General features: G+C 45.7%; 1 protein-coding gene across 6 annotated transcripts in view; it reads left to right on the forward strand.

Annotated features, from left to right (window-relative positions):
* Positions 1-3,617: 3,617 nt before the first annotated feature.
* The window catches only part of SYBU (syntabulin), a 40,460-nt gene continuing 17,847 nt past the window's right edge, over positions 3,618-26,230 (forward strand). For 3 of the 6 annotated variants that reach the window (XM_072151306.1, XM_072151310.1, XM_072151309.1), the window contains exons 1-4: positions 3,618-3,823; positions 3,989-4,056; positions 10,426-10,606; positions 15,088-15,285. In XM_072151306.1, coding sequence (XP_072007407.1) covers positions 4,033-4,056; positions 10,426-10,606; positions 15,088-15,285 — 403 coding nt within the window. In that variant the 5' untranslated portion in view covers positions 3,618-3,823; positions 3,989-4,032. Of the gene's footprint in view, positions 3,824-3,864; positions 3,884-3,988; positions 4,057-10,425; positions 10,607-15,087; positions 15,286-26,230 lie in introns of those variants that run through there. The other 3 variants (XM_072151307.1, XM_072151311.1, XM_072151308.1) reach the window with 3 other exon arrangements.

Raw genomic sequence — 26,230 nt, forward strand, 5'->3', positions numbered from 1 at the left:
AAGGCCGAGGACTGGCTACAGCTTCAGGGCAGACATATAATTAGAGGAATCCAAGGGACACGTGTCTCTTAGGCAGGGCCGCCCCACTGGAAATTCTGTGAGGCACATTAGTATGTTTGCAACTACAAGAAGGGAGAGGGGGCCCTGTTATTCCTGGCCCTTGACGGCAGTCACAGTAACCCCCCCTGATGGCCGCCCTCACCCCAGTCCTCCATCACTGCATCCCTTCAGTTTAAATTGTTAATAATGTTATATTCAGAGCATGTAATATCCACAGTAGTCATAGACCGACGCGTTTCAAGCATCTTATTCCGAGTCACAACGTTACATAGTATCCACATGGTCCTGAAATCCCCTTATATCTCCTTCTCTGCATGATAGCAGTGCAGAATCCGCAGCCTTATTCATGCGGTTGCTATGGATGACATCATCCCTATATACAGCCTGACATCCTCTGGTAACGAGCGTCATTTCCCAGCATGCACTGCGCTACTAAATAATAGAAATGAGTAGAAGGTTCTGTGCGGCGGATGAAATACGGAAAAATATACATCCATAGGTTGTAGAATCACTATAAGATGTGTAAAAGGAAACTGCATGGTAAAGAGGTTCTGCAGCAGCTGGATTGTGTGTTGTAAAACTAGGCTGCTGCAGAACCTCTCTGGCATAAAGTTATATATAGTGTGATACACTGATATCTGACCATCACCCCTGGGTTACACAAGCCGCGTAAGCAATGAGGCACCTGACGTCTCAGCGTTTACTTACCTGTCTGGAGATCAGGCCTAAAGTCATAACTAAAATATTTCAGATGCGCCTACCACAAAAAATTTGCCTCGATCTCCAGTCATCCAGATCCATTAAAGTACAATCCCGAATGACAATTTAAACAAACAGGAAGGGGGAGGGGTTTATGCTAATTTTCTTTCAAATTCATGACTATACGATAATATAAAATAATCGTATATAGGTAACGTCTTACAGACAGACCCCTCCATGGAGTACAAACCCAAGGGTGCTGCGACCGTCCAGCAACATCCTCAGGGCGGATACCCCCGTGACGTTTTTGTCCCGTTTTTTAAACGCATCCAAAATGCAAATGGGAGGAGTTTGCGCCAAAAAGCATGTGAGTTTTGGCCAAACCCCCTCCACTTGAGCTTTGGATGTATTTAAAAACGGAACAAAAACTCCACATGGGAATCCGCCCTCAGCTTCCAAATGTGACTCCATCTAGTTTAGGAGTCACTGGGTGACACAGGGAGTCACGGCTGTGTCTTACTAGCCCTAATATGGGGAACAAGTACATTGGGCCATGACTGGCGTCACGGAGGGAGGGTCACATCATATGAAGTATTTGGGGTAGTGACACTTATCACTTCTGATATTTCCCTAAGGCCGCGTTCACATGTTGTGTTTTGGTTGTGTTTACATTGAGTTGGGGGGTTGAAACAATTAGGCCGGCGCCACACAGGGCGCTTTGTCTGCGCTTGCAAACGCAAACGCAGACAAAGTCGCGCCCACCGGGGCGGGCCTCGGCCCGATCGCATCGGCGTTTCTATGGAAACGCCTGCGATCGGGAATGAGCCGCCGGTGTTTCACGTTAAATTAACGTAAAACACCGGCGGCTCGTTCCTGATCGCAGGCGTTTCCATAGAAATGCTGATGCGATCGAGCCGAGGCCCGCCCCGGTGGGCGCGACTTTGTCTGCGTTTGCAAGCGCAGACAAAGCGCCCTGTGTGGCGCCAGCCTTAGACACACCTGGCTGGATTTATCATGCGCTGTCACATATGGGGCGACTTGCAATAGAATTGCGCTGTAACCTGTGGCAGTAGTGGGTGAAGGCTAAAGCTAGAGCACAGGCACGAGAACAAGAAGCCTGGGAATGTCCCCCTTCACGGCAACTTAGCATATAGGCAAAATAGTGCACTATATATATAAGCTATATTCACACGAACGTATGGGGGGCGTATATACGTCCCCCATACACAGCAATGGGCACACAGCGCCTTACGGGAGCGGTACGGTGACATGTCCTATCTTTAGCTGGAAAACGGTGCCGTGCTCTATATATTACTATGGAGAGGGGGCCTCCTCTCCCCAGCGCCGATGTATGCCCGACCTACTACGTTGTACTACATCGTGTGAATGGAGACACAGGTGGCATTTTTGGTGCATTCTTTTCATTGCGTTTTCACATCCGTGTAAAACTTTGCGTTTTCTTCCTTGCGTTTTCGTGGTGCATTTTCATTGTGATTTTCAAAAAAGTTGCGTTATTGAAAATGTGTGCGTTTGTGGTCTGCGTGTTGAAACGCGTGCGATTACGTGCACAAACAGCAGGGAGAACAAGATCACCGCATTTTTAAAAAATTCCAAGAGACACAGATGCATTCAATTAAAGCAGATTGAGCGTTGCGTTTGAGGGCGCATTCACACGATGCCTTGCGTGGCGTTTTTTGATGTGTTTTCAAGGGTGATGCCACACATGGCGTTTTTGGGCCGTTTTAACTAAGTGCGTTTTCAGATCGTAAAAAACGCATGCCTTTTTGTCCTGTTTTCCGAATTTGCGCAATTAAAAACTGACAAAAACGCACGAGTTTTCAAAACTTAGTAAAAACGGCCCAAAACGGCCTAAAAACGCCATGTGTGGCATCACCCTAATGCATTTCACAGGCCTTTAGAATGCGCAAAAAACGCAACACAATGCATCGTGTGAGGGCGCGTTCACACGTTGCGTTTTGGTCGCGTTTTCATTGCGTTTGAAACGCATATACAACAGCTGATGAGAGGTGATTTGCCTAATTACATTACTGTTTACCTTTGTAAACGCAATGTTAATGCATGCGTTAACAAAACGCATGCGTTAACATCGCGTTTACTATGCGTTTTGTAAACGGAAATGTTAACAGTGATGTAATTAGGCAAATCACCTCTCCTCAGCTGTTGTATATGCGTTTAAAACACAATGAAAACGCAGGTCAAAACGCAACGTGTGAACGCGCCCTGAAAGCAACCCTTAAAAATGTGAAGATAAGAAAATACATTGCGCAACAAAGACGGCATTTTTGTCACCGGACTCAATCTCCCAACCCACCCCTGGTTCCCCTGCATCATTGAGGGTGCGTTCACATGCTGCGCTAGCGCCCGGGGGAGTGCGATTGGTAGCCCACACCCGGTGTCTCACATTGTGTAAACGCAATCCTACCATAATGTGTGAACGTGTCCTGATGGTAAAAATTGCGCATAAATATCATCAGGTTTTTCATAGACTTCTCTAGTTGTCCACTATCCGTAAACGTGGACAAAAATGTAGGACAGGCTCTAAAAACCGCACTGTAGAACCATCGCAAAAAAAACTAATGAAAAAGAAAGAAAAACATGGAAAATAAGCGGTCAGTACGACATCCATGAAAATCACAGCAAGTGCAATAAAATAAAAACCTGATGTGTGAATAAGCCCTTGGAATTGTTCATATTAGACAAATATTGTTTTAATAAGATGTTGTGTGTACATAGATATATATGGAGTCATCCTGGATTGGTCATGACCTTGACGTGTACAGGATGAATCAGAGGCGACACAAATATCTGCAGAACGCTCGCTGTCATTATATTATTAGAAGCAGCTAGTGAACACATCCGGCTCTGCTGTGTCATGTGCGCAGCAGTGTGAGGACCTGTTCTCCTGCCAGAGGGAGGCAGCAGGCGCAGCCCTGTCTCTGGGAAGACTCTGCAGCCAGGGAGGAGGAGGCGCAGACAGCATTGTGTCAGCTGCAGTGCACCACTGTCTGGGGGAGCGCCAGGTGAGGGGCACCCACACCCCCAGGTAACACACATGGGAGCCTGGACACCGCCCTACTACAGCTCATTTGTATCATTCATCAAGGCAGGGATCAATTAATACAATTAACAAGAGGAAGGGGCCGGATGCTCATTGGTGTAAGAGGTAACGACGTGGATGACTGATACGTTGTATTGTCTGATTCCTCAGGGATAGAGTGCAAGCTCTGCTGATCAGGACGGTGGTGGATCATCATGGGACCTCTGCAAGACAGCAAGGTAAGGGTGTCACCTGCCATGTACAGAGGGTCACATCGTATTCATCGCATCACAAGGGAGGGCGACGCGTCCGTATAATCTAATCGTTGTATTGGGGCTCATTATATGCTTTGTGTTTCTGTGTCTTCTGTATGGGGGGGGACGTTCACCTGTGGGATTTTTAGGTGAGGGTTTTATCAGCTCTGGATCTGATGACGATGTGATGGGGATCATGGAGATACAGACTCCGGATTGTTGTGTTATGTGGCAATTATATTGTTATAATCTTATATATTGTGTCTTTTATATAGATAACGTATAATCAGTTTTTTTAGCCACCGCCCTCCGTACGAGACCAGGGGTGACGTCATCTGCTCAGTATAAGACTAGGATCACACATGTGGGTCTTGAAGCTGTTTTTGTGCTTAAAGGATGATGAAATCTCTAGAAAGTCTTGGGTTGCGTTCACACGGACAGTTTACCTGATGCAGTTTTTGATATGTAGACCAGGGGTGGAGTGAGGGGTTCTCACCCATTAGGGTGCAGTCAATCTAGGTGCGTTTTTGCATGTCGCCTACGTGTTTGGCTAGTTTGAATCCGTTTTTCTTCATTTGTGGAATTTTAAGCAGCTGTGAAAATGTTGAGGCCGGTGACACGTGTGGCGTTTTTTGTCGAGTTTTGTTTGCAATTTTTGAACGGGTTGAAAACCTCCCAGAGTTTTTTGAAAATGTTTGTTTTTTTTTAAAAACTGCAATGCGTTGTAATTTTCATTTGTAAAAAACGCAGTGATCGCATTCTCCCTGCTGTTTGTGCATGTAATCGCATACAGTTCAAAACGCAGATTGCAACAGCAAGCGTCTTCAAAAAATAAAAACGCTGTGAAAAGTGCAATGAAAATGCACCTCAAAGACGCAGACACAAACAAATCGGAGAAAACGCAAAGTTGAGACTCTTTATCCAAAAACGTCTTTAAAAAGCCCATACATAAAACTGATGTGTTTTACAAGGAAAAAATGTAAAAAAAAAACACCAAAAATGCCACCTGTGTCACCGACCTTATATAGCTGCTTAAGCTTCCAGAAATTAAGAAAAACTGATGCAAAGCAGCCAAGTGCATGGTGGATATGCAAAAACGGACCAAGGACGCACTGTGTGGCCGCACCCTCATGATTCACACCGGATTTTGGCTTCTAAAACTGGAAACTTGGGAAAAAATCGGAAAAACTGAATGTATGATACGCACCTTCATACATCCACTGAATAACTAGTTCCTGGAACCCCCCCTTCCCCATACATGTTCTCAAGTGCCGGGTACTGACCGATCCCTATTCACCCCATAGCTGCACCCAAATTTCTTATTCTGCTTGACCCACTTATGGCTTTGGCCCCAATTTTTTTTTCTTTATTTTACATGAGTCTATGGGCGCATTCACACATTGCGCTTTGGTTGCATTTTCATTGCGTTTTAAAACCCATTACAACAGTTGAGGAGAGGGGTTTTGCCAAATTACATTACTGTTAACATTTGCGTTTACAAAATGCATTTTAAATGTGATGTTAACATTGTGGCAACAAATATAAATAGTAATGTAAATAAGCAAATCCCCTCTCCTCAGCTGTTGTAATGAGTTTTAAACGCAATGAAAACGCAACTAAAGCGCAACTTGTGAATGCGCCCCATAGACTCATGTAATATAAAGAAAAATAAATTGGGGGGGTAGTTATTGGAGCCAACGTGTGAACGCGCCCTACGGGTCAAAGCTTTTGCGTTCCCAAACTGTGACTTAAGGCAGCGTTTACATATTTTGTATTGAAACACAATACAATTGGAGAGTTTTGCCGAATTACATTGCTGTTAACAAAACCCAAATGTTAACATCAATATAATTGGGCATATTTCCTCTCCCCTGCAATTGTATTTCAGAAAGCAGTCACACGTCTTAGGGTGAAGACACACATGGCGTTTTTGGGCCGTTTTTACGAAGTGCGTTTTCAGATCGTTAAAAAACGCATCAGTTTTTTAAAAACGCATGCGTTTTTGTCCGTTTTTCATTGCGCAATTTCGGAAAAACGGACAAAAACGCATGCGTTTTCAAAAAACGTTTTTAACGATCTGAAAAAGCACTTAGTAAAAACGGCCCAAAAACGCCATGTGTGTCTTCACCCTAAGACGTGTGACTGCTTTCTGAAATACAATTGCATTCACCCTCACGCATGCATTTCAAAATGCACTGCAACTGCTGGAGAGAGATGTACCGAATTAAAGAGCTGCGTTTACAAGACAAAAATGTTAACATTTGTGTTAACATTAAATTAACGGTTGTGTTCTGTAAATCTCTCTCCAGCTGTTGCAATGTGTTTTGAAATGCGTGCATTAGATGCAACTTATAACTGCGCGTTTACACGTTGCGCTTTGGTTGCGTTTTCATTGCATTTTGAAACTGAGGCGATTTGCCTAATTACATTGTTTGTGTAAACGCAAATGTTAACAGTAATGTAATTGGGCAAATCGCCACCTCTTCTCAACTGTTGTAATCTGCGTCAAAGCGCAGCCTCAAGGAACCCTCCAGTCACAGCGGGTTTGATGAGTTATACCTTGTGTATCCAGGTTCTAGGAATACAATGAGAATAAGACCCGCTCCTACTGCAACGCCTTCAGGGCATTCTGGGTACTCGCTCATCATGAACTTTCATTATATCCTTATGGATCTTCAGATTTTCTGCCATGTTTGTTTTCTTGTGTATTGGGTTTGCGATCACGGGCCACAAGTGTTTACGTGTTTTTTTTATATAATGGACATCACATGATGATATTTCCTGTAGTGTGAATAAGCCCTAATCCATATCCCAGGACACTGGGGCCGCTGCTCGGCTGTGCTGTGTCTCCTCCATTCTGTCACACATCGCACATGAGATTCCTGCCCAGGACGTGGGGTGATTTGTTTTCCTCGCTGCGGCCCGGTATTTGCCTGTGGTTTCCTAGCAGCCGGGTGTAATAATTCCCACATGGCTGCCGCTCTCCCGGCTCATGTTTCCTCGGAGCATGTGACGGCTCCTGGAAATGGCCTGTAAACACGCAGAACATGTGAAGGACACGGACTTTGTTGTCTTTGGAAAAACAAAAACTGTGGGCAACGAGGAAACATCAAATCTGCTTAATAAGGGACCCTTAGAGGAGCACGTTACACTTTCCCTGTTATGTAAGGGAATATTTTGGCGTGTGTTGCCGTCCTCTGTAGCGCCACCATAGTTGGTAATGTGTATGATCTGCGATGGGTCCAATACTACAGTGATGCAAAACCTGGGAGCGGCTGCACTTTTCCTTTAAGTGTGTTCCTCCTGTGTGCTGAAACCTCCTCTGTTGCCACAAGATTATATCAGACAGAGGGAGGAGGATGTGCTCCTGTACAGTGTAACAGCCTATGAAGCTGCATAATTTTGATGGTTGATTTCCTTGAAAGGAAATTTAACACCAGGATCAACGGGGCACACACCAGCATGTTGGTGTACTTGGTTTACAATCCTTCATCCTGGTGGAAGATTTCCTTTTGAAGGGGTTGTGAGGGTTTTTGTCCAAAACTTATAACCAATCGAATTGGGGAGGGATAAGAAAAGAGTTTATGCTTGCCTTCACCGGTGCTCCCGTTCTGCATTGTCTCCCATCAGCGCTGTTTCTGTATACAGAGGCAGGGCACGCTGACCCGACAACTTCCAGTTTTTGGCTACAGCATTGAATGTAATGCTGTGTCCGGTGCATGGCAATGGTCGGGTCGGTGTGCCCTGCGTATATATATAAACAGACACGGTGCTGACGGGAGACGGCGCAGGATAACGGTAGTGCCGGCAGAGGTAAGTATAAACCTCTTTTTTTTTTTTTTTTTTTTTTTTTTTTTTTCTTAACACAACTGCCACCCTCCCCCTCCTGGTTATGTTTAGAATAAACCCGGACAACCCCTTTAAGTCTACCCTTTTAATTGCCATGATATAGAAGTCTTCACCATACCATGGAGGTACAATTAAGCCATGCTTATTTCTAAGTCTGTACAGTTCTTTTATGGACCCATTGTTGCCGTCTTGTCTTGGAGAACAGAAATATTGTCTTGTTATTTTCCTTCACTACCGAAACCAAAGATATTTCCATAAATTATTCCTCATCCAGTCCTGAGCAGTAATTACAGGCGGTACATTTGGCTGCGATCCTTTCCTGTCGGTAGTCCGAGGACATGACTACAGCTACATAATCCTTGTGCAAGAAATCTCCTGCCCCTCATCCGGGTGCCAGGAGTTGTCACTTTTCTCTGTAATTATTGTCCGCGGAGCAGGGAGGACGGAGAAATGTGTGAAGTCTTCTTGGCTCTAGAAAGAGTGAAATGAGCAGAAATAAAGTGGGGAAAAGATTACTAGACCTTTAAGATGTCTTATTACTTTTGATATAATCGTTAGAAAGGGATTTTGAACCAAAAAGCCTGAAGAACACCCCTCCATCCGTAGTGACCAGGGGCGTAACTTGAGGGGGTGCAGTCGCAACCGGGCCCGTAGAGGCTATGGGGCCCATAAGGTGTCACTTTCCCATATGAGAAGCTTAGTACTATAAACCATACATTATAGTCGGAGGCCCTGGCACAGACTTTGCACTGGGGCCCATCAGCTTCAAGTTACGCCACTGGTAGTGACCAAGTGTCCCTACTCGTTGTAGACATCACCATAAAAGAGTCGGTCTCAGAAAAGCCTTTTGAGGGATCTTTTGCCACAGATTTTTCGGCCGGAATATCGGTGGTAAAATTACTCGCCCACTGAAATGTATGGAGATGTTGACGCCACTTTGAATATAGGACAGATCAAAATCTGTCGGAAACCCAAATAGACTAACGACTTCTGCATATACCTAGCCGTTTTACTGTGTGCAGTGATGATCAGTATATGGCTACGGACATCGCGGTCTCACCCAGACCATAAGATCGGGGAGAGCGAGGTGGGGGGGCAAATGTCGTAGTGCCACGTGGTCAAGGGACCTAAGAGTTATTAACCTTGCAAACCTTTATTGATGACTTGATGTCCTATATTTCCCCTTATAAATAGGTGGACAATTGGGTCATCCCTGTCATAACCTGAGGCGACTAATTAAACACAGACACTAATAGACACTAATTAAAAGCGTTGTGTAGGGGAAGTGTATTGAATTTTCCATAGATTTGAAATATATTTGTGATGTCGTACTCTCTCTGGGATATTCTTTCTTTATGTGCCCCCTTGTTGGCACCAACAAGTATTGATTAAACACGGAGCCACTGACTGGAGGCAGAATGTGCAGGGTACAAAGTTAGAGTAAGTGACACAGTGTTAATATTGAGTGTGAATTGTGGGGGAAGGAGGGGGGGGGGGGTCCCTGTAGGTCAAAGTGACCCTTCACCAGAAAAAGTTACCTCTAAGTTTCATTGCAGTCTCCAGAATGTCTGAGTAATATGTGACCAGAGGATGCCATAGTCCAATGCCTACATCTCTCCGTGACCATCACCACCCATCGTAGAGGTTTCGAACAATAACCTGGAAGTACTCTAGGGCCCCAGCGCGGCACCGGTTTTACCAGTAATGGCCACTCACAGACCAGACAGATCCTGTTTCATCTATTATGGGGAACCATCTGTTCTACCATAGAAGAAGGGGCATTAATAGAATCATGGGACACCCACCAACCTCAGTCCTTCTCTGAACACGCGTTGTGTCCGTCAGGTTTGTACAGTCGTGGGAACTGGTTTCTATTACTCTATTTGCATGACATGACGATTTTTGAGAGCCATTTCCAACGTACAGAGCAGCAGCCATGGGCCAGCCTGGAGCATCTACTTTTATTCAGACTTGTGTAACGCCCTATCCACTCTGTAGCACAGTGTTATCTAGGACGGCAAATATCTACACACGTGTGGTTCATGTTGTCGTGAACATTGGATCGGAACCCTACAACTACAGTATTAAAGACGCAGGTAGGTTAAACGGAATAGCAAAAGGGCCTATCTACCAGTGACGCAGCCATTGACCCATCCTGGCCCCATGTCTAAAAATAACATGTCCAAGACCCTGGTAAGTGTTTGGGCGCTTTTTGCCCCCTACTGATAAAACGGGGGCCAAGTGATAAACATCAGACATCGCTTTATAGGTTTATTTTTCATCCGCTTTGTGATTATGGTAATGGCTTCTGTTACAATCTGTATTCCTTGTCGGTAAACGCTTTGGCAGATGTTCTCGCGGCTTCAGAGACGGTTGTCATGGAAACACAAGCAATCCGTGATAACTGCTCCATTATGTTTTACGTTAAGATTCTCGGTTTCCTCCGGCGTGTGAAGCAGATGACTCAAAAATGTTTTTTTTTTCTTAATATATTTTTGTAAACAGAAAATGCAAGACAAGGAGATTGCCCGCAGCCGCATCCCCCGCCTGGTCCTGCGGCCCTACTTACCAAAGCAGAAGGTTTCCCCGTCTTCTGAATCCCCCTATTCGGAAGAGGACAGCAAAGACTTCAACTTGACCTCAAGTCGTTCTGCGAGGACCATAAGTAGCAACAGCTTCTGCTCAGGTAATGGAGCATCAACATTGTAACTTGTGATATTTCCTACTACGCTAAGCCCGGCAAGTTGTAGCCATGTGTCATGCCAACTTGTACATACAGATCTCAATGTGGTCGTATTTGTAAGTTGCCTCGGGCAGGAACTGATATTTGGTCACGTTCAATGTCGTTGGCCACAACCACTACTGTTTTATGCCTACAGCCTCGGACCCCTGTCCCCTGTCTTGACCCCTGTCATGTCAGGGGGAAGATAACTGGGCAATTGACCTGGGCCCCCTGTCCTAAAGGGGCCCCCGCATGTTGTGGGCTGGTGATGTATTGCTCTTTTACTACCCCTTGGTTGAATGCCTGGGTGAAGATGCTCATCATCCATCTCCTGTGTGTGTGTGTGTGTATATATATATTTGCCCTATTTACTTTCTATCCATTTATCAATCACTATTTTTAACTCTTCTACTGTATCGCTCTCTCATTTATCTTCATCATCTATCGGTATCTCTCCTATAACATCCTCCTACAGCCCCATATTACAGATACTTGCCTACTACTGGGTGTAACTACAAAGTGTTATTATGGTGCAGGGCTAAAGGAGCCTCTTACTGACTGTGACTCTTCATACAATAGTTTTTATTTTGGGGCCTCCCTTATAGTTTTTTGCCCAGGGCCCCACCTTGTCCAGACCCGCTCCTGCCTGTCAGTTCAGCACTGGCCTACACATTCCCGGTAGGCTCCTCGGTGCACCTTAAATGCGCCCGTTCCATTGCCCCTTCACAACAGAGCGCGGCCGGATAGTCCTCACTTGCTGTGCACATTACTGGCTCAAGTGTGGCGGTGCACCTGTGGAGCATATAGAGGATAAGTTACTCTTTCGACAACCGTATGGTTGACCATTGACCTGATCTTCCTGTAGAAGATCCACAGTTCCTTTAAGTCTGTTCTTGAGTTAATAGATTCTGTGTGAAACCACAACCACTCTGCTGCAGGTTGAAGGGCCTACAAGCTAAGCCAGTGGTGGCGAACCTATGGCACGGGTGCCAGAGGTGGCACTCAGAACCCTTTCTGTGGGCACCCAAGCCTTCACCCCAACACAGAGGGAAGCTACAATCCAAATTTCTCCATCTTTCTATTGTATTGGTGTACTCATGACGAAAATACGATTGAAACTAGGGATCAATAAGTTACTGCTTAAATTGTCATGTTGGCACTTTGCGACATGTAGGTGGGTTTTGGTTGTACTCTGGGCACTCTATCTCCAAAAGGTTGACCATCACTGAGCTAGGCATTGCTCAGGACACCTGTTTTTTAAGGCCCCCCACCTCATTTGTACAGGAGCAACGCAAAAGTGGACTATTAAAGGGGTGGCTCATGTTAAACAGTGGTTGCCTATCCACAGGTTATCCTTCCAATCATCAGGGGTCCCTCTACTGGTACCATCACCATTCACAAGAGGGTTTGACTTGGTGAAGGGACCTGGGAGATGATTTGGATATCTCTGACGCTATATAGACATTGCATTGAGGGGCAGAGTGTTGGACCTGTCACCCAATCAGTCATGGGGAATGGAGGTCCTATGGATGGGGGATAGAAATGTAACCTCTTCGAACTGCTGTTTCCATCCCGGACAACCCTACATTGACCTGATCCACCAAGGACTTTATCATCGACCACTTCACTGCCCTGGGCCAAAATGGGCTTTACTATTAACCACTTTGCTATATGGGTATTGAGTTTCAGCGTTCTCTGGTGATATTATTCCATTGTGATTATCGGATGTGCATTGTATGGAAAATAAAAATTTGGGTAAATGTTCTTCTCAATATGTGTTTGTGTTAATTAGCATATTATAGGATTATTATTGTAGGATTTACAGGCAGTCCCTTACTTAAGGACAGACGACCTCTAGTTACAGACAGACCTCTATGCCCACTGTGACCCCTGGTGAAGCTCTCTGGATGTTACTTTAGTCCCAGACTGCAATGATCAGCTGTAAGGTGTCTGTAATGAAGCTTTATGGATAATCCTTGGTCCAATTACAACAACAAATTTTGAAACCCCAATTGTCACTGGGACAGAAAAATTTTTGTCTGGAACGACAATTATAAAATATACAGTTCTGACTTTCATTCAAGTTCAACTTAAGTTCAGGCAGTCCCCGGGTTACATACAAGATGGGTTCTGCAGGTTTGTTCTTAAGTTGAATTTGTATGTAAGTCAGAACTGTAAACTTTATTATTGTAACCCAAGTCCAAATTTTTGGTCTCTGTGACAATTTGGATTTTAAAGATGTTGGGTTGTCAAAAGAACCAGGAGTAACACTAAAGCTTCATTACAGACATTTGTGATAACTGTTACAGCTGATTATTGTAGCCTGGGACTAAAGTACAATAAATTACCAATATCCAGAGGTCCGTTTGCAACTATGGGTCGGGTGTTCTTAAGTAGGGGACCGCCGTGTACAATCCCAAAGAACCTATCTAGTATGTAACCCGGGGACTGCCTATACAGCAAAATACCTAGAAGCTTTAATTTAACCCTTGACTGCACATATGACTATTTAATGTTATCCAAGGACGTTATTTAGGGAAAATGAATGTTCTACCAGTGAAATGTACACAAGATCTGTGTGTGAGCTGATCCATCTGTTTTATGTTCTTTGAGCAAATGCAAATATTAGTAGTGAACTCCCTGCTGGATGTGAACGGTTGTACTGTGTAGCCTGCAGCCCCCCCCCCCCCCTCGGTGTAATAGGTAGTGCCAGCGTGTATGCTCCAGCTAGTAACATGGGAGGACGTGTGCAGCACATGACACCAGAACCACCTCCTTCCCTTCATCTATGTGCTTGGCTGGAGGCCCCCGGCTCGGATGTCAGGCTGCGGAGAGCCGCTCTGCCAGCCGCATCTGCTCTGTACAGTCAGCAGCGAAATACAACCCCCAAAATGCATTTTATTCATTATGACACTGGAAAAAGAAAGATCAGGCTGCAGCTTCCAAAATAAATTGACTAATGTTTCTTAACTTTAAAAAAAAAAAAAAAAAAAAAAAAAAATGTAAATTCTGGATCGGGCCCCCGGCGCCCTGTAGGTCTCTATTATGCAGAATGTTTCCATAGACGCAGATAACCTAAACGTAATAAAAATAGCCCGTGTTCTACATAAAACAGACGCCTATAGCACGGGAGGAAATGCGTGCGCCGTCAGGACGGCTGTGTGTTCGGAGGCTGTTGTGACGCAGATTTTAAAATATATATTCATCTATTTACAGGCGGTCCCCCTACTTAAGGACACCCGACTTAGAGACAACCCATAGTTAGAGACAGACCCCTCTGACCTCTGGTGAAGTCTCTGAATGCTTTGCTATAGTCCCAGGCTGCAATGATCAGCTGTAAGGTGCCTGTAATGAAGCTTTACTGATAATCCTTGGTCCAATTACAGCAAAAAATGTTTAAACTACAATTGTCACTGGGACATAAAAAAATTTTATTTGTCTGGATCTACAATTCTAAAATATACAGTTTCGACTTGCATACAAATTCAACTTAAGAACAAACCTCCGGACCTTAGCTTGTACGTAACCCGGGGACTGCCTGTATTTATATTAATCTATTTATTTATTTTTATATTTTTTTTTAGTATTATGATCAACTTTTTTGTTTATTATACAGTATTAGCTTATAGGTGTGGTTTGTGTTTTTAATGTAGATTAGAGGGGATACCAATGATTTGTGCAGGAAACTGCGCCACTTTTGTCTACGGGCTGGACTTTTGTCTGTACAGGCAGTGCCCTACTTAAGGAAACCCAACTTACAGATGACCCCTAGTTACAGACAGACCCCTCTGACCTCTGGTAAAGCTCTCTGGATGTTACTATAGTCCCAGGCTACAATGGTCAGCTGTAAGGTGTCTGTACTGAAGCTTTATTCATAATCCCTGGTCCAATTACAGCAAAAAATTTTGAAACTCCAATTGTCACTGGGGAAAAAAAAAAGTCTGGATCTACAATTATAAAATATACAGTTTCAACTTGCATACAAATTCAACTTAAGAACAAACCTATGGAACCTATCTTGTATGTAACCCGGGGACTGCCTGTACGTAGATCACAGACGAGCGTTTGGATGCAGAGGTATTGAAAGGGGAAGGAGCTGCATCGGCACTGTCTATACTGTTCTAGTATTGGAGAGCAGGAAGGGGGGGGGGGGCAGAAGTAGGTAGTTGCTCTCCGCTTTGACTTGTAAATTGGGCATCTAATGTCTCTGATGTCTGCATCCCCTCAGCATGAAGGTTGTTATGGATTTGGAGAACTTCCTTATTCCATAGAAATGCCAAAAATAAGCCTTCACCTAATTCTATCTGTCGTAAATATTCACTGAGCTTTTGTCCCAAGATGACTTTGCGAGGCTGAAGAAGATGTAGACCATATTTGGTTCATATAATACAAGGGTCTATATATGAGGGATCTTATGAACCTATCTTTATTCCTTCTTTGTCTAGATGACACGGGGTGCCCCAGTAGTCAGTCTGTATCGCCCGTCAAGACGCCTTCCGATGCCGGTATGAGCCCTATGGGATTCTGCACCGGAAGTGAGGATGACTACAGTCACAAGAAGGTCAACATTGGGACTTTCGCAGATGGAAATATTCAGCCGGGCCGATACAAGAAGGAACTGAAGAGTGGCCTCCTGAAGACAGGTACCATGACTACACCTCGTTGTTGTATGTGTCAATGACCATGTTCTGATCCATATTTTGGTTTCGAAAGTGACTAATATTTGATAAAATACCTGTTCTGTTTAACCAGTTATGGGCAAGATCCAAAGCTCTAGTCAGTAGGGACTTCTACCACTTGACTATGTAAGGCCAGAAGCCTCCGGAGGTCATTAAAACTTACCATGTCCTAAAACCAAAATGTTCTGCAATATGGACGTCTGCAAAGTCCCCTTCCATACAGCACTAAGCGGAGGTCTCAATGGGGGTTACAATCCTCAGTAGTAACAGCAGACCGATTGCACCCCCCCCCCCCCCAATTGTCACAGCAAGACCCGTTGACCAGACGCTACATGCTACTATCAAACCTCCTGCATCTGTGTCTTGTTTTCCTTTGAGTTGCCATGGGAACATCCCCATCTGATGTAGTGAACCCCCCCCCCCCCCTCCTTCCCAATTTTGGCTAATGAACAACCCACTAGATGGCCCTGGATGACAAGATGCTGATATGGTTTCCACCCCTATAGTACCGATACATATAATTATAATATTCCTTCTAAACTTAAACTGAAACTCAACCAGACTTATCTGCGAATCCTAATTCATCCAAGCGTCTTGTACTTCCGCAGAATTCGGTGTCGCTATGGAAACTGCAGCTTTAATTTGATTACGGAAATTAGTTTTGCATATGTAGCAGTCCTGCACATTACAACTTCTCGTAGAACATTGGGTAACGTGGCTTTCCGGTCAAGGATTTGGCCAACGTCATTTTCTCAATTGTCTCTGTTTTTGGACTCTTGTAGAGAGACCTGTGGGGGCCATTTATTCCTCCCAGAATTTTGGGCCTTGATAATGTCAGTTTTACTTTTTCCCAGAAACTTCACTCCTCATGAACACAGGTGGTGTCTAGTACTGTAGCTGAGCCCCAGAATGCAAATTGGGAAGATTTACTGCTGTCTCCCATACATTGCACTACATTTCTAAATGGTCCTAAAGGCTTTTCATGTCCATGGGCTGTGTCAGGTATTGCATCCGAAAGAGAACCTGTCACCAAGTTTTGCCCAAACAAACTAGCAGCCCCTCAGTTAAGGGATGTCCTTTCTAAATTCCCTCTTTTGTGTGAAGTCTTACTTTTTTACCTATAAAAAAAAAAATCTCTCCCAAAGTCAGGAAAATATGACTCTTCTCATCCCGTTTTCAGATGAGTCAAATTTTAGTGGTTGCAGGGGTAGTGTCACTGCAGAATCCTTTCTTCTGCTCCATAGCACCTAGAAACCTGTTGCTGGTGTCATATTAAGCATAAGCTTGAATCTGAGAGATAAGATCCTTAATGGTTCTGTAATCTGCAAAACTCAACATACAGGTTGTTAAACGATAGGCGGGATCTAGATGTTTATCTGCAGCTTGCATCTCCAAATATGTCATTGGCTTCAGGTATCTGCTTCTGTAGCTCATTTGTAGCCTAATGATGTCGGAACAATGGGATCCTTATCTTTAATATGACACCAGCAGCATGTCTCTAGGTGCTATAGAACAGAAGATGGGGGGGGGGGGGGGCTGCTGAAGTGACGCTCTCTGCAACCACTAAACTTTACTCCTCATGTTTCCCTGACTTTGGGAAAGATTAAAAAATTTTGTTTTGTTTTTTTTGTATGGGTAAACCGGTGAGATTTAACATAAGGAGGAAATCTAGAAAGGACATTTCATCTCCTACCGGAGGGGGCTGCTAGTTTAATGGGATAAACCTGTTGACAGGTTCCCTTTATCTCTGTTCTCCTGAAAGCCTTTGCTGCAGTATCGGACGCAGCCCATGTATAAGAGCCGCTGTTTCTGGAAATGGTAGATTCCTTCTCTTAAAGGGCATCTACCACCAGGACTGTATGCAAATGAGCTGGGGGGGCTCCAGGCTCCATAGGTGTTAATGGAGATTGGAGCCCCTCCGACTCATTTGCATACAGTCCTTCATTCTGGTGGTATATGTCCTTTAATGACATGCGATGTGCAGTATACAGCTGGGAGGACGCCCTAGAAGTTTGGTCTCTGTTTTGTTGTGTTGCTATTGCAGATGTTGGCGCGTGTGGGGAGAATCGCTCGCTGTACGCGGCTTTTAGTGGAGTTTGTCATGGCGGTGGAAATATTTTGTTTTAGAAACAGTCTCTTGTTTAAACAAGTCGCAGTGAGATGGATGGTAGCGCGCCATAACAATGTGCTCCATTCACCCTCCGCACGTGTCCCCCTGTCATTCCCTCCGCTCCGCAAATTCCTGCTGCTGTCAGTGTCGGCTCTTTCACCTCGACTGTGGATGATACCAGATTAGCCGTGGTTAAAGGGTCACGGTGGCTTCTCTGTTTTTAAGAGGGCCCCTCTGTTGAGTGTTTGTTTGACACTTTTTAAAACAAATGACCCTTTTTAAAAAGATGGGGAAGGGGTGTTATAATAGAAATATTCAGAATATCCCACATTTTTTGGTGAAAAAAGTTCTTTAAAAATGGGGTAGAATGGGTTAAAATAAATAGAATAATAATAATAATAGAATAGATCTCCCCCAACCCCCCTATCCCCCAACTCTCATTGGTTCACTCCTAAACTCAACTTCCTGGTCCCGCCTTGACAAACAGGAAGTGGCAACTCAGCCAATCACTGATCACTGAGACAGATCAACACTGTGACCTGTGATTGGCTATGCAGTAATTTCCCATCTGTCGAGACAGAACTAAAGATTAGCATTCGGGGTACACAGAAAGCCCCGTATACATAGTTAATGGAAACTTACCACTTTGATGCTGTATTTTACACCCAAGCACACTGTTGTGTCCCCTGAAAACTTATACATTGTTCCTTTTATCTTCTCAAGGACTAATTTCTGAGAAAATAGTCTTTAAAATTATGCAAATGAGCCTCAGGTGGTTTGGTCTGTCACCGGAGCCCTTTCTGGCTAATTAATAATCTTTGGCTGTGGAGGAAAGCAGTGTGAAGAATAATTTTTAGACAGTGTTGCCAGTAGGGACTTCTGTGACACAGGAGCCCCTGAGGCTCATTTGCATAAGTTTAAAAGACTATTTTCTCCAAAACAAGGCTATTGGAAGTTAAAGGAAGAATGGATCCTGTTTCAGGGCACACACAGCCATGTGTAGGGATGCTTGGTGTACAATGGTAGATTCCCTTTAAAAGGGGTCAATGGGGTGAGAAATTGAATGCCCTGTTTTGCAGTGAATAGATTTTTAGACACCCATCTCTGCATGATGTCGTCCAATGAGATCCTTTACTGTTCAAGATGTAAACCAAAGTGCTACATGGCCAAAAAAGTTGCTTGTCCTCTGGTAGTAGGATGGAAATTATCAGAGCGTTTTCTTGTAACGAGCTGCGCCCATCACACGATCACCTGGAAATGTTGTAGATATTCATTGACAGCAAGCAGAAAGACTCTAGGAAATGAATAAGTAATTAAAAGAAATACAACATGTGCTGGAATCAGAACAACTTTAAACAGATTTATCAGATCACCAAATTTAAGGTTTTTTTTTTTGTTCTTCTTCTGGACAGGGTTTGGAAAGGGTGAGGCCGGATTATCCACCTGGCCGGCACCAGGATCCAGGAAGGGTGTATTCTAATCGTAAAAATAGATGTTCCTTTCCAGGAAGGAGATCTTTCATATAGAAAGGAAAAAACCAAACAGTTCTACTAGTAAAGGGCAACAATTTTACTGGATTCTCATTAGACCCCATAATAATGATATTATATAGCGCCATCATATGCAGTAGCGCTTTACAAATGTACATATAAAATACTACATTACAAGGTACAAACTGACTTGTACCTGGTCCTCAGACTGTAAGCTCTTGCGAGGTAAAACGCAGGTATAAGTCAGAAGCCAAACCTCGCCTCCTCCTCCCCCCCCCCCTCCTCACAATAACATTATAGAAAATCTACCATCAAAATCCATCTGCGAAACCAGGGACATTACTCATTGATCCAGGCACCAGGACTGTGAGAATCTACTTATATTTGTTACCCATGGCCTCCTTCTTTGTAAAATCAATTTTATAATTATACTAGTGAGACAGAAAAGCTTTTCGGGAGTGGCGTTTCCAGGGCCTCTATGTTCTGTGACTTCACCGGTTGTTACACTGTGCAGGAGCACTCCCCATCCAGCAACTGTGTGGGATTACAGCAGGCAGAGGAAGGGGAATTGCTCCTGCACCGTGTAACAACCTGTGAAGTCACTGTACAGATGGGCTCTGGTAATCCCCTCAGAGCCCTTCTGACTCATTTGCATAATTATAAAAGTTAATTTTGGAAGGTAGGAAAACATGGATAACATATATAAGAAGATTACTACAGTCCCGGTGCCTGGATCTATGAGTAATGTCCCTGGTTTATCAGGATGGATTCCGATGGTAATTTCCTTCCAGGGTAACTCATGTTCACTTTTTTTTTAACACTACGTTGCATGTTTTGGAAATGTTTCTTCTCATTGGCGTCTCATTATCTCTCCGGGAGGCGGGAGGTAATATAAATTGTTACCTCTCAGCCCGGCAGCTGCGTCTTGCTCCCTTGGCTCGTAGGTTTCGCGTTTGTCTTTTTCCTCTCTGTTGTCATGGCGCCCGCTTCATTTGCTTACTTGACCTGCGAGCACAAGGATACATTAAAGTCTGTCTCCATGACAACAGCAGCACAGAATGCAGGCGGAGAATAGATGGGCGCTACATCTGGTATCGCTTCTCTGCCATCCGGGGCATCTCATGTTTACAAACCTGTTAAAAAAAAAAAAAAAACAAAGCGACTTTGTCTTTACTCCACCACACTTAAAAACTATACAGGCAGTCCCCTACTTAAGAACACTCGACTTGCATACGACCCCTAGTTACAAACGGACCCCTGGATATTGGTAATTTATTGTTCTTTAGCCTTAGGCTACAATAATCAGCTGTAACAGTTATCACAGGTGTCTGTAATGAAGCTTTAGTGTTAATCCTGGTTCTTATGACAACCCAATATTTTCAAAACCCAATTGTCACAGAGACCAAAAAAGTTCCGGCTGGGATTACAATTATAAAATATACAGTTCCGACTTGCATACAAATTCAACTTAAGAACAAACCTACAGGCCCTATCTTGTATGTAACCCGGGGACTGCCTGTACTTGCCCTTACCCTTGTAGGTAAAGTTCCTCCCACTTCAGTGCATTATGGGAGTGGCTATTGGGTCCAGGCACCATGGAGCAGGGCAATGTCAAATGGGGTGATGCAACTTGGTAAGTGCACAAGATCTAGAGGCCACGCCCATAATGCACTGAAAGTCTTGTATGCCTATGAATAAAAATGGAAATCTCTGTGCGTTCAGGTCATAGAGTTCGAATTTGTAGGATGCCGAGCGCCTAATCTACACGACAATTGTGTGTTTTAATCCAGTTCAAAAGAAAGCAAAATTATCTGTGGCCAGACTTCTGCATGGGGCCCCTTTTCTGCTTGTACTCTTACACATGTTTATATACCTGCACACAGAGAGATAGATCTATCTATCTATCTATCTCTATCTATTTCATACACACACAGTTCTGCGCTCATACACTATTAGACCTCATGAATGTATGCTCACCCCTCACCCAACTCTCCTGAAAGTAATGGGAGATTCCTCAAAGAAAAAGTCGTCCTGCATCCCTGGGAAAGCTGGTAGATCTCCAGAGCCTGGCAGAAATCTCCTGACTTAACCAGATGTGGGCATCTACATGAGCTTGAGGCACTGAACTTGTCAGCCTTGCCTCTTTTTCAGAACATGGGCACCATACATGTTTATCAGTTCTTCTCAAACTAGGAACATGTCACAACCGGTACAGTTGGGGTTTATGAAAAGCTATTCTGCATCACAGGAGGCATCTGTCGTAAGACATCTATGTGATGGCTGTGGCAGTGCTCCAGGGGTCGGAATGTAAGATTTCTCCTTACAGAGACTGCCCATTAAGGCCACCGTGTAGGTGTGTGGAGTCTTATAGCCATGGATGCTCCACTAGGGGAATTCTGGGAAAATATGCAAAGTTTTTCTAGGATGGGATAAGAAAAGCCATTACCATGTAAGGCCGCTCCCTTGACATCAAGCATGACCTACAAGAGGCCTCATGACATGTAGGATTAAAAGCAAAGCAATAGATCTATTCCAGAAGGAACTGTTGACGGCAGCGCCCCCAATCATTATTGCAGCTAATGTAAGAAAATGAGGTCTCGCCATGTTCGCAACGCGATTGATAAGAGTAAACGGCCATAAAAGACCTAATTCTACCACATTGCAGCTGCCTATAATACCACCTTCATTGGCGCTGGCTGCTGTTCCCTCTGTCAGTTTGATCTCTTCTAGAGATGAGCGAGCACTAAAATGCTCGGGTAATCGTTATTCGAGACGAACTTTTCCCGATGCTCGAGTGCTCGTCTCGAATAACGAGCCCCATTGAAGTCAATGGGAGACTCGAGCATTTTTCAAGGGGACCAAGGCTCTGCACAGGGAAGCTTGGCCAAACACCTGGGAACCTCAGAAAAGGATGGAAACACCACGGAAATGGACAGGAAACAGCAGGGGCAGCATGCATGGATGCCTCTGAGGCTGCTTAATCGCACCATTATGCCAAAATTATGGGCAACAGCATGGCCATGACAGAGTGACAGAATGAAGCTAGATAGCATCTAAAACATGCAATAATTGACCCTGACACTATAGGGGACGGCATGCAGAGGCAGCGGCAGCGGCAGCGGAAGGCTAGAGAGTGTCATGGCAACATACCCTAAATGGACTCAGGCTTCAAACCAATGGGTGGCAGAGAGGAACCAAAGGAGGTGAGCAAGAAGCGCTCAAATAATATCGGTACATGATAAAAGTTTGCCAGTATATTTTGTGGATTACACAGCAGGGTGGCGACAAAGTTAACAAGTTTGTTGTGGAAGCCATGAAAACAACCCAAAATTCTGCCTGACACAGCTCGTTTGATAAGGGGACCATGTATGGAGGCAGTGAACTAGTAGTAGATTAAAGGTGCTGCAGTTAAAACTATGTTAGTTGGATCTTGGCATGGAGCTGGCGCTCCGCTGCCAGGCGAGCTTTCGCCAATCCAAGCCCCTGTCTCTAGGCTACTCCCCAAACAGCACTTCTAAGAACCTTTTGTATAAGATCAAGTGTAGTAGCGTTCTTATAAGTTTAGGATATGGCGGGTGAGGGGAATGTAAACAGATGCGCAAGAAGCGCTGAAATAATATCCGTAAATGGTAAAAGTTTGCCAGTATATTTTGTGGATAACACAGCAGGGTGGCGACAAAGTTAACAACTTTGATGTGGAATCCATGAAAACAACCCAAATTTCTGCCTGACACACCTCGTTTGATAAAGGGACGATGTATGGAGGCAGCTATATGGACGACTTTTGGAGGTAGCAATGGAGACAACGTGTGGAGGCTGCTATGGAGACAATTTAATTTGGATAGTGCCTGTATGTGGCAGTCCAAAAAAGTTTTCAAACCAGAGGAGCAGGTAGGTGGCCCTCCAGAAAAATTGAATAGATTGAGTGCCTGTATGTGGCACTCCCAAAAATTGTTTAAAACAGAGGACCGGGTCGGTGGCCCTCCAGAAAAATTAAATGCATAAAGTACTATAGCTAGAGCCATTGGGCCCTGTCAAAAAATAGCCAGTTTCCTCTGCTTTACTGTACAAAGAGGAGGAGAAGGAGGAAAATGAGGAGGAGGAGGAGTGGATAAATTATTCAGGTTGAGCTTCCTTCACCTGGTGGAGATTGGAAATTATGAGAAATCCAGGCTTTATTCATCTTAATAAGCGTCAGCCTGTCAGCGCTGTCAGTCGACAGGCGTGTACGCTTATCGGTGATGATGCCACCAGCTGCACTGAAAACCCGCTCGGACAAGACGCTAGCGGCAGGGCAGGCAAGAACCTCCAAGGCGTACAGCGCCAGTTCGTGCCACATGTCCAGCTTTGAAACCCAGTAGTTGTAGGGAGCTGTGTGATCATTTAGGACGATGGTATGGTCAGCTATGTACTCCCTCACCATCTTTCTGTAAAGATCAGCCCTACTCTGCCGAGACTGGGGACAGGTGACAGTGTCTTGCTGGGGTGACATAAAGCTGGCAAAAGCCTTGTAAAGCGTACCCTTGCCAGTGCTGGACAAGCTGCCTGCTCGCCTACTCTCCCTCGCTACTTGTCCCGCAGAACTACGCACTCTGCCGCTAGCGCTGTCAGAAGGGAAATACTGTTTCAGCTTGTGCACCAGGGCCTGCTGGTATTCATGCATTCTCACACTCCTTTCCTCTCCAGGATGGATGAGAGTGGAAAGATTTTGCTTGTACCGTGGGTCCAGGAGAGTGAATACCCAGTAATCGGTGCTGGAATAAATTCTTTGAACGCGAGGGTCACGGGATAGGCAGCCTAGCATGAAATCTGCCATATGCGCCAGAGTACCAACGCGTAAGAATTCACTCCCCTCACTGGCCTGACTGTCCATTTCCTCCTCCTCCAACTCCTCTTCTTCTGCCCATACACGCTGAACAGTGAAGGACTCAACAATGGTCCCCTCTTGTGTCTCGCCAACATTCTCCTCCTCTTCCTCCTCATCCTCCTCCACCTCCACCTCCTCCGATATGCGCTGAGAAACAGACCTAAGGGTGCTTTGGCTATCAACAAGGGAATCTTCTTCCCCCGTCTCTTGTGACGAGCGCAAAGCTTCCGACTTCATGCTGATCAGAGAGTTTTTCAACAGGCCAAGCAGCGGGATGGTGAGGCTGATGATGGCGGCATCGCCACTGACCATCTGTGTTGACTCCTCAAAGTTACTCAGCACCTGACAGATATCAGACATCCACGTCCACTCCTCATTGTAGACTTGAGGAAGCTGACTGACCTGACTACCAGTTCTGGTGGAAGTTGACATCTGGCAGTCTACAATCGCTCTGCGCTGTTGGTAAACTCTGGATAACATGGTCAGTGTTGAATTCCACCTCGTGGGCACGTCGCACAACAGTCGGTGAGCGGGCAGTTGGAGGCGGCGCTGCGCTGCCCTGAGAGTGGCAGCATCTGTGCTGGACTTCCTGAAATGCGCACAGATGCGGCGCACCTTCGTGAGCAAATCAGACAGATTGGGGTATGTCTTGAGGAAACGCTGAACTATGAGATTTAACACATGGGCCAGGCATGGCACATGTGTCAGTCTGCCGAGTTGCAGAGCCGCCACCAGGTTACGGCCGTTGTCACACACAACCATGCCTGGCTTCAGGTTTAGCGGTGCCAGCCACAGATCAGTCTGCGCCGTGATGCCCTGTAATAGTTCTTGGGCGGTGTGCCTTTTATCGCCTAGGCTCAGCAGTTTGAGCACCGCCTGCTGTCGCTTAGCGACGGCACTGCTGCTGTGCCTAGAGCTACCGACTGATGGCGCCGTGCCCACGGTTGGTAGTTCGGAGGAGGAGGTGGAGGAGGGGTGGGAGGAGGAGGAGGCATAGTAGGCCTGAAACACCTGGACCGAGGTAGGCCCCGCAATCCTCGGCGTCGGCAGTATATGACCAGCCGCAGGGTCAGACTCGGTCCCAGCCTCCACCAAGTTAACCCAATGTGCCGTCAGTGATATATAGTGGCCCTGCCCGGCAGCACTCGTCCACGTGTCCGTGGTCAGGTGGACCTTGTCAGAAACGGCGTTGGTCAGGGCACGGATGATGTTGTCTGACACGTGCTGGGACGGCACATCGGGAAAAGTAGTGGCGGCTGGGGACCGAATACCGAGGGGCGGCCGCCGCCATGAGGTTGCGAAAGGCCTCGGTCTCTACTAGCCTATAGGGCAGCATCTCCAGGCTAAGCAATCTGGAGATGTGGACATTAAGGGCTTGGGCGTGCGGGTGGGTTGCACTATATTTGCGTTTCCGCTCCAGCGTGTGGGGTATGGAGAGCTGAACGCTGGTGGATGCTGTGGAGGATCGTGGAGGCGACGATGGGGTTTTTGTGGCAGGGTCCTGGGCAGGGGGCTGACTATCAGCTGACACAGGGGAAGGAGCAGTGGTGTGCACGGCCGGAGGTGAACGGGCTTGGTGCCACTGAGTGGGGTGTTTAGCATTCATATGCCTGCGCATACTGGTGGTGGTTAAGCTATTAGTGGTGGAACCCCTGCTGATCCTGGTTTGGCAAATGTTGCACACCACAGTCCGTCGGTCATCCGGTGTTTCCTTAAAGAACCTCCAGACTTCTGAAAATCTAGCCCTCGCCGCAGGAGCCCTCGCCACGGGAGCTTCACTAGTTGACACATTTGGCGCTGATGCACCAGCTCTGGCCCTGCCTCTCCGTCTGGCCCCACCACTGCCTCTTCCAACCTGTTCTGGTCGAGGACTCTCCTCCGTCTCAGAAGCACTGTGTTCACCCGGCCTATCAACCCAGCTTGGGTCTGTCACCTCATCATCCTCCGATCCCTCAGTCTGCTCCCCCCTCGGACTTCCTGCCCTGACAACAACTTCCCCACTGTCTGACAACCGTGTCTCCTCATCGTCGGACACCTCTTTACACACTTCTTCCACTACGTCAAGAAGGTCATCATCACCCACAGAATGCGACTGGTGGAAAACCTGGGCATCGGAAAATTGCTCAGCAGCAACCGGACAAGTGGTTTGTGACTGTGGGAAGGGTCCAGAAAACAGTTCCTCAGAGTATGCCGGTTCAAATGCCAAATTTTCCTGGGAGGGGGCAGACTGGGGGGGAGGAGGCTGAGGTGCAGGAGCTGGAGGAGTGCCGATTTCGGTGACATGGGTGGACTGCGTGGAAGACTGACTGGTGGACAAATTGCTCGAAGCATTGTCGGCAATCCACAACATCACCTGTTCGCACTGTTCTGGCCTCAACAGTGCTCTACCACGAGTCCCAGTAACTTCAGACATGAACCTAGGGAGTGTAGCTCTGCGGCGTT

Source organism: Engystomops pustulosus, chromosome 5, assembly GCF_040894005.1.
Source record: "Engystomops pustulosus chromosome 5, aEngPut4.maternal, whole genome shotgun sequence".
NCBI lineage: Eukaryota > Metazoa > Chordata > Amphibia > Anura > Leptodactylidae > Engystomops > Engystomops pustulosus.